Source organism: Tenrec ecaudatus, chromosome 17 (genome assembly GCF_050624435.1).
Source record: "Tenrec ecaudatus isolate mTenEca1 chromosome 17, mTenEca1.hap1, whole genome shotgun sequence".
Classification (NCBI taxonomy): domain Eukaryota; kingdom Metazoa; phylum Chordata; class Mammalia; order Afrosoricida; family Tenrecidae; genus Tenrec; species Tenrec ecaudatus.
The window spans coordinates 51,736,401-51,750,109 of NC_134546.1; the positions used below are offsets into that span (position 1 = coordinate 51,736,401).

Below are 13,709 nucleotides of genomic sequence, written 5' to 3' on the forward strand. Positions count from 1 at the left end.
AAAATAAAAGAAAATAGAAGAAAGAACTAGGAGGCAAAGGGCATTCATAGAGGTCTTAATAAAGGCATGTGCATATGTAAGTACATTTATATATGAGGATGTGGAAATAGATCAATGAGCATATATTTATAGGTTTAGTATTAAGGTAGCAGATGGACATTGGGCCTCCATTCAAGTACTCCCTCGATGCAAGAATACTTTGTTCTATTAAACTGGCATTCCATGATGCTCACCTTCCCAACACGATCACTGAAGACAAAGTGGGTGCATAAGCAAATGTGGTGAAGAAAGCTGATGGAGCCCGTTTACCAGAAGATATAGCATCTAGGGTCTTAAAAACTTGAAGGTAAGTGTGAAGAAGGCTGATGGTGCCCAGCTATCGAGAGATATAGCGTCTTGGGTCTTAAAGGCTTGAAAGTAAACAAGCAGTCATCTAGCCCAGAAGCAACAAAGCCCACATGGAACCAGCACACCAACATGTGTGATCATGAAGGGCCAAGAGGATCATGAAGGGCCAAGCACCAAAGGTGGGGGGAATCATATCATCATGAATGGAGGGGAGTGCGTGATGGGGACCCAATGCCCATCTGTAGAGAACTGGACATCCCTTGCAGAGGGGTAGTGAGGAGGAGATGAGTCACTCAGGGTTCAGTGTAGCAACAGTGAAACTCACAACCTTCCTCTAGTTCTTAAATGCTTCTTCCCCACCACTATCATGATCCCAATTCTACCTTGCGGACCTGGTTAGACCAGAGGATGCACAGCGGTACAGATAGGAACTGGACACACAGGGAATCCAGGACAGATGAACCCCTCAGGACAAGTGGTGAGAGTGGCAATACCGGGAGGGAAGGGGGAGTAGAAAGGGGAAACTGATCACAAGGATCTACATATAAGGATCACCCTGGGGGATAGGCAACAGAAAAGTGGGTGAAGGGAGACGCCAGATAGTGTAAGATAAGATAAAATAATAATTTATAAATTATCAAGGGCTTATGAGGGAGGGGGGAGCGGGGAGGGAGGGGGAAGGGAAAAAGGGAAATGAGGAGCTGATCCCAGGAACCCAAGCAGAAAGCAAGTTTAGAGAATGATGAGGGCAACGAATGTACAAGTGTGCTTTACACAATTGATTGATGTATGTGTAGATTGTGATAAGGTTGTATGAACCCCAATAAAATGTTTTTTTAAAGGTAGGGAAATACCTTGAAGATGCATTGTAAATGCCAATTATTGTGTATGATAATCATGATTATCTTGGGAGGAAAAAAAAGACTTGAAGGTAAACAAGCGGACATCTAGCTCAGAAGCAACAAAGCCCACATGGAAGAAGCACACCAGGCTGTGTGATCACAAGGTGCCAAAGGGATCAGTTATCAGGCATCAAAGAAGAAAAAGTCTTATCATTGTGTGTTCACCTTCCCGATACCATCGCTGAAGACAAATGGGTGCATAAGCAAAAGTTGGGAAGAAAGCTGATGGTGGCCGGCTACCAAAAGGTATAGCATCTGGGGTCTTAAAGGTTTGAAGGTAAACAAGCAGCCATCTAGCTCAGAAGCAACAAAGTCCACATGGAAGAAACACACCAGCCTGTGTGACCACGAGGTGTCGAGGGATCAGGTACCAGGCATCAAAGAACAAAAAATCAAATCATTGTGAATGAGGGGGAATGTAGATTGGGGATCCAAGACCTATCTGTAGGCAACTGGACATCCCCTTACAGAAGGGTTGAGGGGAGGAGACAAGCCAGTCAGGGTGCAGTATAGCAATGATGAAACATACAACTTTCCTCTAGTTCTTAAATGCTTCCTTTCACCCCCCCAACCCCCCACCACCACTATCATGATCCCAATTCTACCTTACAAATCTGGCTAGACCAGAGGATGTACACTGGTACAGATAGGAACTGGAAACACAGGGAATCCAGGATAGATGACCCCTTCAGGACCAGTGGTGAGAGTGGTGATACCAGGAGGGTGGGGTAGATAAGGGGAACCGATTACAGAGAACTACATATAACCTCCTCCCTGGGGGGTGCACAACAGAAAATTGGGTGAAGGGAGACGTCGGACGGACAGTGTAAGATATGACAAAACAATAATTTATAAATTATCAAGGGTTCATGGGGTGGGGGAGCGGGGAGGGAGGGGGAAAATGAGGAGCTGATGCCAGGGGCTTACATGGAGAGCAAATGTTTTGAGAACAATGAGGGTAACGAATGTACAAATGTGCTTGACACAATTGATATATGTATGGATTGTGATGAGTTGTATGAGCCCCTAATAAAATGATAAAAAATAACAAACCAGGGTGGAACTGCCTGGTGTTCTGAGGCTGGCACTCTTTACAGGAGGAGAAGACCCCAGTTTCTCCCTCGGAACGGCTCGTGGTTATCCAGCTGCAAACCGTACGGATCATAGCCCCACGCACAGCTGGTACATCACCAGGTTCTTCCAATGGACCCAAGGACCATCCACACATAGTCTGGGACCAGAACTAGGTGACCCCCAGCTAGCACTACCAATTGCTCGGGAAGGGAGGGGTCACATCGGAAGGCCCTATGGAGAGTGTGAGGGAAACAGTGTCTAGGTTTATTAGATGGCGAGACGCTGGTGCAAGCCTCAGAACCATTCGGGTCTGGAACTCCATTTCCAGAGCAGCATAATACAGAGGGCTGTACAGGATCGCTCCCAGGGGTGAAGAATGCACACCTTGGAGTGCTCAACCCTTGAGATCAAAAGGGTGGCATTTACCCACGAGCAAAGGTTTTAGGAAAGGAGGAGGCTTAGGAAAGGAGGAGGAACAGAAACAGGAAGCACAGGGGGAAGTGGGATGAGTGAGATTACATCGAAATTACAATGAATGAGAAGAAACAAAACATGTATGAATAGACGAATGTGAAACTGATGATTTGATCTGTAATCCTTCATTTAATGCACACTAAGAGGCTAGGTGGTAGGCATGGAAAGGTCAGACCAGTGGTAATCGCCAGTGCAGTTCAGCTACAATTGCTCTTAGATCCTCATGCCTGGTACATTCAATGGGCTGTCACTGAATGGCAGCCACCTCCATGACATGAGGCAAGCATGCCATTTAATATGTGCGTATACTTCTGCTCATACCAAAACCAACGCCCAGTGGGTGACTACCTTCAATCAACAAATGTCCGGCCTAGTGTGATGACTACTGCGTGTCAATCAGATGAGAATATACATTTGTTGTCCCTGAGCCTAATGCTCCTGCCAAGACGATCACTTATTACAGAATGCCACCACCATGCTCCTGGATCCCGCAGGCCACAGGACTGACAGAAAGTGAAGTGTGGCAATGGGCTCCTGCTTGGGAACTCACTTGCCCAGCTGGCATTCGGAAGCAACTGGCCTGATAAAGCAATGGAACGGCCTTCTGGTTCTTTTTTGCTTAATCGTTTTATTAGGGCCTCGCACAACTCCTATCAAAATCCATCCATCCATTGTTGTGTCAAGCACATTTGTAACTATCACCATTCTCAAAACATTTTCTTTCTACTTGAGCACCTGGCATCAACTCCGCATTTCTTCCCCTCCGTCCACCATGAACCCTTGATCATTTATAAATTACTGTTATTTAGTCATGTCTTACACTGTCCGATGTCTCCCTTCACCCACTTTTCTGTTGTCCATCCCCTAGGGAAGGGGTTATATGTAGATCATTGTGATCAGTTTCCCCTTTCTCCCCCATCTTCCCCTTACCTTCCTGGTATCACTACACTCATTATTGGTCCTAAGGAGTTTATCTGTCCTGGATTCCGTGTTTCCAGTTCTTATCTGTACCAGTGTACATCCTCTGGTCTAGCCAGATTGGTAAGGTACAATTGGGATCATGATAGTGGGGGGAGGAAGCATTAAAGACTAGAGGAAAGTTGTACGTTTCATTGATGCTATACTGTACCCTGACTGGCTCGCCACCTCCCCAAGACCCTTCTGTAACGGGATGTCCAGTTGCCTACAGATGGGCTTTGGGTCTCCACTTCACATTCCCCCTCATTCACAATGACATGGTGTTTTTGTTCTTTGCTGCCTGATACCTGTTCCCTTCAACACCTCGTGATCACACAGGCTGGTGTGCTTCTTCCATGTGGACTTTGTTGCTTCTCAGCTAGATGGCTGCTTGTTTATCTTCAAGTCTTAAGACCCCAGACGCTGTATCTTTTGGCCGGGCACCATCAGCTTTCTTCAAGGAAGGGCCTTTTACAAACACAACTCCACATGGCTGCGGGGCAATACTTAGTAGGGGTGGGGCAATGTTCTCCTGGGGCTGCACATGCTCTAAGCCAGCATCTAACACATGATGCCATTTCTCCCAGTCAGAATTCATGGTCTAGGAATCAAGTGGTGGAAATGGGAGCGACAACACTCACCATCACCCCTACTGACCCACTTGCTCCTCTTTTAGCTCGTTCCCACAATCCTGTGCTCTGGGGGTCTTGAGGCCTTAGTTCCACAGGGAAGAATGTTCTCACCTGGAGACACAACACTGATTCCACTGAACAGGAAGTTAAGAATATCAACCTCCTACTTTGGGCACTTCATGCCTTTGGATCAAAGATGGGAATTACCATATTGAGATGTGACTGACCTTGGTCACCAAGAGGAAACTGGGCTATTTCAATTTGGAAGTTAAGAAGACAAGGAAGACAGGAGAGCTCTTAGGGCATCTGAGTCCTCTCATGCCCTGTAATTAAAGTCAATTCTAACAGGACTACTAATGGCCCAGACCCTACAGGAATGAAGGGGGCATTCGAACTATAGGCAAAGAAAGATCTGAGGGGCCGGCCCCAATCCCATCTACATGGACAACCACCTCTCTCTGCAGAAGAATTCACTTCAGAGGACAGCACTGAAGCTATAGCTCAGGGAGAGAGACATGTCTGATCAGGGCACACAGGAGCAAATGAAGGGGGAGGGAGAGAGAGTGGAGCACAGCCTGGCCCACCAAACCCTGAGGACGATATTCCCCCTCAGAGCAGCCAATGCACAAAGAGGACCATAGGGCCGGCCCCACTACGAGACGCGGCATTCCTCACTGACCCATAGCGCTAAGGGGGACAAAACTGGAGACACAGTGAGGGAAATGCCCCGGATCTGACCCCACCACACGGAGGGGAAACACTAAGGATGTGCAACAGAACAGCAAGGGGAACAGAGCAACAAAGTCCCCAAGGAACACCAAAAATGGAGTTTGGTGCCAGGGTATGGCAGCCCATCAGACTCGACCAGAAAATACTCCTAAAGGCCAACAAACAGTCCTGAACTAACTATAGACTTTTCTTTTGTTGCTGTTATTGTTGTCGTTGATGTTTTGTTTTCTTTTGTTGCTTGGTTTTGCTCTGTCTTGTTTTTGTGCATGTTATTATCTCTGCAGGTCTGTCTAAATAGATAGGCTGGATGAACAATTTGGAGGAGAAAACAACAGGACTGATGGTTCCAGGGGGGACATGGGAGAGGGAGCGGTCGGGGGAAAGGAAAGGTTAACAAACTCAGGGACAAGGGAACAACAAGTGATCCAAAATCAGTGGTGAGGAGGGTGTAGGAGGCCTGGTAGGGTGTGATCAAGGGCAATGCAACTGTGAGGAATTATTGAAACCCAAATGAAGGCTAACCATGATAGTGGGACAAGAGGAAAGTCAAAGGAAATAGAGGAGAGAGCTAGGAGACAAAGGACATTTATAGAGGTCTAAATACAGGCATATACATATGTAAATATATTTATATGACAATGGGGAAATAGATGTATGCATATATTTATAGGTTTAGTATTAAGGTAGAAGATGGACATTGGGCCTCCACTCAATGCAAAAACACTTTGTTCTATTAAACTGGCATTCCATGACGCTCACCTTTCCGGCACAACCACTGAAGACAAAGCGGGTGCAAAGGCAAACGTGGTGAAGAAAGCTGATGATGCCTGACTATGGGGTCTTAAAGACTTGAAGATAAACAAGCAGCCATCTAACTGAGAAGCAACGAAGCCTGTGTGATCACGAGGTGTTGAAGGGAACAGGTATCAGGTAGCAAAGAACAAAAACAACGTATCATTGTGAATGAGGGGGAGGGTGAAGTGGAGACCCAAAGCCCATCTGTGGGCAACTGGAGATGAGCCAGTCAAGGTGCAGTATAGCACCAATGAAACATACTACTTTCCTCTAGTCTTTAATGTTTCCTCCCCCCACTATCATAATCCCAATGGTACCTTATCAATCTGGCTAGACTAGAGGATGTACACTGGTACAGATAAGAGCTGGAAACACAGGGAATCCAGAACAGATAAACCCTTCAGGACCAATAATGAAAGCAGTGATACCAAGAGGTTAAGGGGAAGGTGGGGTAGAAAGGGGGAACCCATCACAATGATCTCCATATAACCCCCTCCTTGGGATGGACAACAGAAAAGTGGGTCAAGGGAAACATCGGTCAGTGTAAGACATGAAAAAATAATAACTTATAAATGATCAAGGGTTCGTAAGTGAGGGTGGTGGAGGGAGGGGAAAAATGAGGAGCTGAAACCAAGGGCTCAAGTAGAAAGCAAATGTTTTAGAATGATGATGGCAACAAATGTATAAATGTGCTTGACACAGTGGATGTAAATATGGATTATGATAGGAGTTGTAATATACACGAGCCCCCAATAAAATGATTAAGAAAAAATAGAAAGGAACTACAGGCAAAAAACTACAACCAGCTGAGGTGCCTGCTGAAGGCAAAGGGAGAAAGAAATGGAGGGCGAGAGAAGGTAGTTCCAAATACTAATTACAACCACATGAGCAGTTGTAGAAACAAGGACTGTGATTGTTACGTGTATGTCTTCATTTTATTAAATGTGGGTGTATGGATACATTCATATATAGTGCATAGTCTTTGTTTTCTTCCCTCCCTTATCCTAGTTCTTATAAAATACAGGAAGTAAATGAGACGAATGCACTTTGCGTTCTACACGTTATTGGTGTCATGCTAAGGGTAAATATGACCTTTTAGTTATCTTTAGAAGAAGTAGGTATGGTTCAAGGGATACAGGGGTCAAACTGACAAACAGTGAAATGTGAATTAAAAGATAAGGAAAATTTTCCATGAACTTTTTGAAGCCCCGTATGTACACACACACACACACACACACACACAAACACACACACACACAAACACAGCTTCGATTGGTTTTGCTTCTCTAGAGAACCTCGTCTAAGACGCGTACTCTGTGTCAGGCCCCATTCTGAGAGGCACAGTCCGTGTGGAGCCCATGCAGTAGTGGGCAGGCCAGTGGCGTTGCAGACTGAACTGTGCGCCCCACGAGCGTGTGTCGTCAATCCCAGCCTGTGGCTGCAATCCCATTTGGGAGTCAGTATGTTGAGGAGGGTCTTCCTTTTCCAAAACTGGCCCTCTGCTGACTGACCCCTGACCTAAGCATACGAGGAAAAGTCTTGCCTCCTTGCTTCTTAGGAGCAGTCTAACTGTGCTTCCAAAGCGGGTTTTGTTCATTTTTTGTTCATTCTTCTGGCAGTCTAATATTCTCAATCAGCACCAGAATGCAAAAGCATCAATGAGTCTCACCAGCATCATAATGCAAAAGCGTCAGTCTCCAGTCTTCTTTACTCAGTGTGCAACCTTCACATGCATATGAAAGCAGTGAAAATACCGTGGCTTGAGTCGGGGCACCTCAGTCCTCGAAGCGGCGTCGTTGTTCTTTAACACATCAAGACGCTTGCAGCAGAGCTGCTCATCGGACGCAGCGCATCATTTAACTTCTCGGCTGCTGCTTCCATGGGCAGTGACTGAGGAGCCGCGTAAAATGAAAAAATTGACAACTTCAATCTTTTCTATTTATGACACTGTGTGATAGGAAAGATTCTGTATCAATTTGGCTGGGCCAGGACTCTCAGTTAATACTTAGTAATCTCCTGGGATGAGATTTCCTTAGAGGTGTGGCTGGCTTCCCATGGAAGCTTGCCTTCTTTTTGCTGGGTATCTGGCTAGCTATCTAACCTCCAGTTCTTTGGGTCTGCACCAGCAGCCTGCCGTATGGTTTGCTGATCCGGGGAGTTGTCAGCAGCTTGCCAGCTTCTCTGCTGCACTTGGGTCCATTCACCTCCGAAGCCAGAAACCCGTCATCTGACCTGCTGGTCTTGGGAGGTGTCTCTAGCTTCACATCTCGTCTACGGACTTGGGATTTGTGGCCCCTACAACTGCATGGGCCAATTCCTGGATGGAAATGTGTGTGTGTGTGTTAATGTTCTATAGCATCTAGCCTAAGATGCCACTTTTTAGGCCAATTGTGAGGATTCTTGTTTCCTTTATACCGAAGGCTGTGATCCTTGATCTGCATCAGTACGTGGCCCAAGCCCTCTTCACTGTCAGCACTGTAAGCCAATCTTGAGATATGATCGAACAAGTTCAGCAAGCACAGACGTAGAGGAAGATCCACACCATAGGAACTCCGTGGAGCTCAGGACTAGAAACTAAAGAGAAACAACAACCATTCCCCTTGAGCAGACACAGAGTCTTATCCCTAGAACTAGCACCCTCAGGTCAGGCTTCCAGCCCCGGGAACTGCGAGAAAGTGAAAGTGCTGCTCACTAAAGCCACCCCCTTGTGCCAGCAGCATTCTTTAGGAAGCATGTGTCATCCCGTGCGGCATCACATGATTTAAGTTAAATACCTTGACTGCCTTTCACGGACTTCCCGGGAAGCCAGGACAAACTCCAGAAAAGTGGTGAGCAGTGTTTCAGGACCCTGAGCAGATGCCCTGGCACAGAGCGGCCGGCAGAACCACAAGGAGAGCTGGCTAACCGCATCGATTCGGAATGGAGCACACTATGATTACCCAAGCTCACAAATGTTTGTCAGGAAGCCAAAAGCAGTTTCAACACCAGAGAATGTGCAGCCTCCCCACCCAAGTGGGTTAAGAGCAGGGACACATGACTGTTGGGCTACACGTGTGACTCGAAAACTAATCCGCGTGTCCACTGGAGCACCAAGTGCCTTTAAGAAAGGAGGCAGAGGGTTCCAAATAAACTTGCTGGCAGGCTGATGACGGCCTCGCTCCAGGCCTGCAGGGATGTGGTGGAGCATGGCTAGTCAGGCTTTATCCTCCTCGCTCCGTCACATGCACGCCTGCTGCGAAATGCCGCAGCACCTCAGAGCTGCCTCCACGCCAGCACCTCGGGTCCCAGAGACGCTCAGTCAGAAGCCACCTGCTTCCCCCGCCACACACACACACACACACACACACACACACACACACACACACACACACACCCCACCACACACACGCACCCCATCACACACACACGCACACACCCCACCACACACACACACACCACACACCATCATCACACACACACCATCACCACACACACACACACACACCACACACACACCCCACAACACACACACACATACCCCCCACAACACACACACACACACACACACACTACACAGGAAATATCAGCCTCGGCCTGCCCCCTAGAGCAGTTTTCTGATGTCCCACTACAAGTACTGCCCAGCCTGGAGAAAAAAAAAAAACCAGCAGTGGAATGCCCCTGGTGTTTTCTTGCTGCTTACAATGGGCAGGAACCAACGGCAGTGAAAAGAAAATCCTCTACCTCAACTACTCAAAAACTGGCACCGGCCAAGGTCAACAAAGGTCGACCTGGCAGGAGAGGGGACAGCGTCAGGTAATTCTGCATTTGGAACGCTGACTGTTCTGGGAGTTTCCACTTTCAGAGAGAGTCTGAGTCTAGCTTCATGATCTCAGGCAAAGACTTCTCCTCTTGGCCTCCTTTCCCTCATCTGTAAAATAAGAAACTGGACCAGATCCCCAAGTTTGGGAATCAAGAAGTTTACCAAGAAATTCCAATATCGGCTTTCATTAAGACACAGCCATAAAGTCTTTTTAAAAATTCCAACCCTAACAAAACCCCACCACTGCTTCCCCAGAGAAGGCCGAGAGCCACTTTAAAACTAGAAACAGATGATGATTCGATAAGCGGATTGCTTGATCCCCCCACCCCCCGCCTTGCCTTCCTAACCCAACTGTTAAAAGAAATAAATGGTATCTGCAAAATTACATATAGCCCCTCACATCAGAGCAGGGCTTAGTTCTCATTAACCTACAACCCCCTGGAGAGGCCAGACACTCTCCTACGTCTGAGCCACTCCAAAGTGTGAAAAATGTTCACTGGAATCAGTTCTTGAACTTAAAAGGTGAGAAGACAGCAAATTGGGAATTTCCACTCTGGTTGAGGGTGGGATTGGTGGTGGTGGTGACTTGTGAGTCACAGCAACGTGATGGGGGCAAGACAGAAGTGTTCCACGGGACTGCCGAGGCGGGGCTCTTTACAGGCACCGTGACTCTGTTTGTCCCCATCACAAAATGCTTACTTCTGCCACTCACGAAGAATCGCTGAATGCTAAACCTAGACTGAAACCCAACATCTTCACCTCAGGTCCTCTGCCCTGCCCTATGATGAATTTAACTCACACACCCAAACGTTCCCGTGGTCGGGAACTCTTAGAAAAGGCAGCATTCCTTTTTCCAGGTAGAAAGCCTCTGAAGGCACAAAAGATTGAACATAATGAGAACTGGGATACTGACCACCCAAGCTATAAAATGCCCCCAAGACAGTGGGAGGCCCTGGGCACCATCCCCAATCACAACCCCCTGGAGGAAACCCAGGCCCCCCGGCCCTCATGCGGCCTCCACGCTCACCGCACAGCACGGATGCTCACGTGATATGCAGGGCTGTTTTGGAGGCTCTGCCTAACCTTTCGATACCTGTCCCCATCCTATAGGTCATCGTTGGGCAGCTTTGCTTTTCTTACTCTTTTCAGGCAACCCACGCCCATACAACTCTACAGTCGCTCTCCCTGAGGCACTCTGCCTACGGCCACAACTTTTTAAATCTTATTTTCAACGAAAACACGGATGGCGGGCCCCAACGTCACCCGAGAAGATCAGACACAAAGGATGCCTTTCTGTGCGCGTGTGTCAACAAAACAATTCCGCAGGAAATGCATCTGACACAGGAAGGGGCCACCTGGACACGGAGGACACGCAGTGCTGCCTTTGGCAGATGTCCCGGTGGGCTCAGTGGGGTCCTTCCCCAAGTTTGTACAAAATCCTCTCTAAGTGAGTCTGGGCTGAGCTGTAATCTCAAGTGGGTTGGCTTTGCCTGCAGAAACGGGCCATCTGCATCTATTTAGAGATTAGGGGATGGAGGAGCCCAAAAGGAGATGGGAATCTGCCCAGCTCCAGTGGCAACGCTCCCAAACTGACCCAGGGGAGCAGCTCCAGCCACTCGGCTTTGCACTTGGCCTGTTGGGGGAAGAGCTTTCGTACATCCCAGCCCAGCTCGCGATACAAAGAGAAGTGAGCGTGAGGAGGGAGGGTGGAGGCTCAGAAGAACCAGGCAGGGAGCAAGGCCAAGAGCTCTGCCAGAGCCCAGACCCCAGGGTACTGGGAGAGAAAGGGTACCTAAAAAGATGAAGGTGGGGGGTGATGTTCTCAGGGCCAGGACCCCCGACTCTAGGCCAGTGCTTCCATGCCTTAGCCTCCACACTGTGTCTCTGCTGGGAGATACTGAAATGAGTAAGGCATGGTTGGCTAAAGCGATGACATCCCACCTCTCCCAGCCCAACCCTGGAGCCAAAAAAGACATGCTCTGCCCCTTACAGGCTGTGTGACTTTAGAGTGTCCCTGCCCACACTGCAGATTGCCGTGGATTAACTCTAGGGGCTCCGCCACCCCAGCTCTGTCTACAGAACTACGCACACTTACTGAGCACGTTGCTGTGTAACTCACAATCCCAGACAGGAGATAGGACTGGTGACGTTGCTGGGGGCCACAGAATCCATTCCTACTGGTAGGAACCATACGAAGCAGAGCGGAAACAGAGTTTTCTAGGTTGCGGTATTCATAGGAGTGGTCGCTATCTTTTCTCCCACGGAGCGGCTGGTGGGTTTTGAGCGCCAAACCCTTGGTTAGCAGTCGAGCACTTTAGCCATTGCGCCAAGCCCCGGCATGTACGATCGCTATATCCATTTTAGGGGTGAACCCCGGTGGACCCCACCAGCAGTTCCTTTGGAGAAAGATGGGCTGTCCCACTCAGATGTAAAGTCTCCCAAACCCAAATGAGCCCTTTTACCCAATTCTACGGAATCGCCGAGTCGGCATCAACTCACCGACTGGGTTCTTGTTTTTACATACCCATTTTTCAGAGGCGGCAGGCCAAGTCACAAAGGTTAAACAACTTTCCCAACGTTGTCACACTTAGTGATTTCTAAAGGGAGTCCCTTAGAAGTCGGAGGGGGCGGGGCCTGCGGGGGGGGGCTTAAAAAGTTTATGTAGGAAAAAAAAAAAAGACTCCAAGATCTTAACAATAACTACAAGGAAGAAGTGTCCTAACCCTGCTTGTGGCGATGACTGCACGATTCTTACTATGACGGAACTGTTTAATTGTATGACATGTGAATTATATGCCAATAAAGAAAATGCCATTCTCTTTTCCAGTCCATTTCGAGGCCCCCTGGTAGAAGGCTGCAGTCCAGCTAGCAGGGGAGGGGGTTCAGAGAACAGCTACGGAAGAGGAGCGAGGAGGGGACCCCCAGGTCCAAGCGTCTCGGAACGGAGGGGGGTCGGCTGGCCGGGAGCCAGAAGAAGGGCGTGAGATGGGGAAGCGGAGATGGGCTGTGGGGACAGGAAAGCAGACTCGGGCAGGATGTGCGGAGGCCTTTGAGAGGGGCGAGTGAGGGTGGGCAGAGCCGGGCTGCGCTGCGCAGCAGGCTAAGGAGGGGCGGGAGGGGCTGCGGGGCGCGCGGTCCCACCTTGAGCACCGTGACCGCTCCGGCGCTGTGCACTTGGAAGTGCGCGGGGGGCTCGGCGCCGGGCTCGGCCGCCTCGTCGGGGCCCTGGTAGCTGAAGCAGGCGTCGGCGATGTCCAGGTGGCCGAGGGGCAGCGCGTCCTGCGGGCTCTTGAAGTAGTAGAGGTAGCAGCGGCGGGCGTCGAACACGAACCAGCGGCTGCGGTAGCCGCGCAGCGGGCCCTTGCCCGACAGCTTCTGCAGGTAGCCGCACAGCCGCGCCGGCTCCCGCCCGGGCCCCACCCCGAGCTCGGCGGGGACCCCCGGAGCCGCGCCCTCGCCGCCGCCGCCGCCGCCGCCGCCGCTCTCCTCTTCCCGGGCCTCGGCCCCCGGCATCGTCCGCTGCCGGAGCGCGCCAACCGCCCGCGCCCCCGCGCCCGCGCCGCCGCCGCCGCCGCCGCCGTCGCAGCTGCGCCCCCTCCCCGCCGCCCCGCCGCTCCGCACGGCCGACGGGCGCGCAAAGCAGCCTGGGACTTGTAGTCCCGCCCCCGCCGCTCCCAGCCGCCCCCGCCCGGCCCCCGCGGCGTCCCAGCGCAGCGCTCCGCGCGAGGTGGCTCTCCGTCTTCAGCTGCTGCTGCGCCTGGGCTGACTCCCTGTCACATGAGAGCCGAGCCCCCGCCCTGCGCAGGGGAAAGGAATATTTCTTTACAGGACGTGGGTTGTTCTCTTAGACCAGTGTGGTGTTGCCCTGGAGGTCGATGATTCTAGAAACTGAAACCTGGTTCTAGAATCCCCGCTGTGTCGGGCTCGCTGGCTGGTCTCTGGAAAACGGAGGGCAGCCGGGAGCACCTCTAGCCAGCTCTGAGTGGGAGCTTCGTAAAT

General features: G+C 50.0%; 1 protein-coding gene across 2 annotated transcripts in view; it reads right to left on the reverse strand.

The window, feature by feature from the left end:
- Positions 1-13,245, reverse strand: part of TBC1D2B (TBC1 domain family member 2B) — a 98,773-nt gene extending 85,528 nt beyond the window's left edge. Inside the window, exon 1 of one of the 2 annotated variants that reach the window (XM_075535988.1) lies at positions 12,852-13,245. In XM_075535988.1, the coding sequence (XP_075392103.1) occupies positions 12,852-13,223 (372 nt within the window). In that variant the 5' untranslated portion in view covers positions 13,224-13,245. Of the gene's footprint in view, positions 1-8,685; positions 8,705-12,851 lie in introns of those variants that run through there. The other variant, XM_075535989.1, reaches the window with a different exon arrangement.
- Positions 13,246-13,709: the final 464 nt, after the last annotated feature.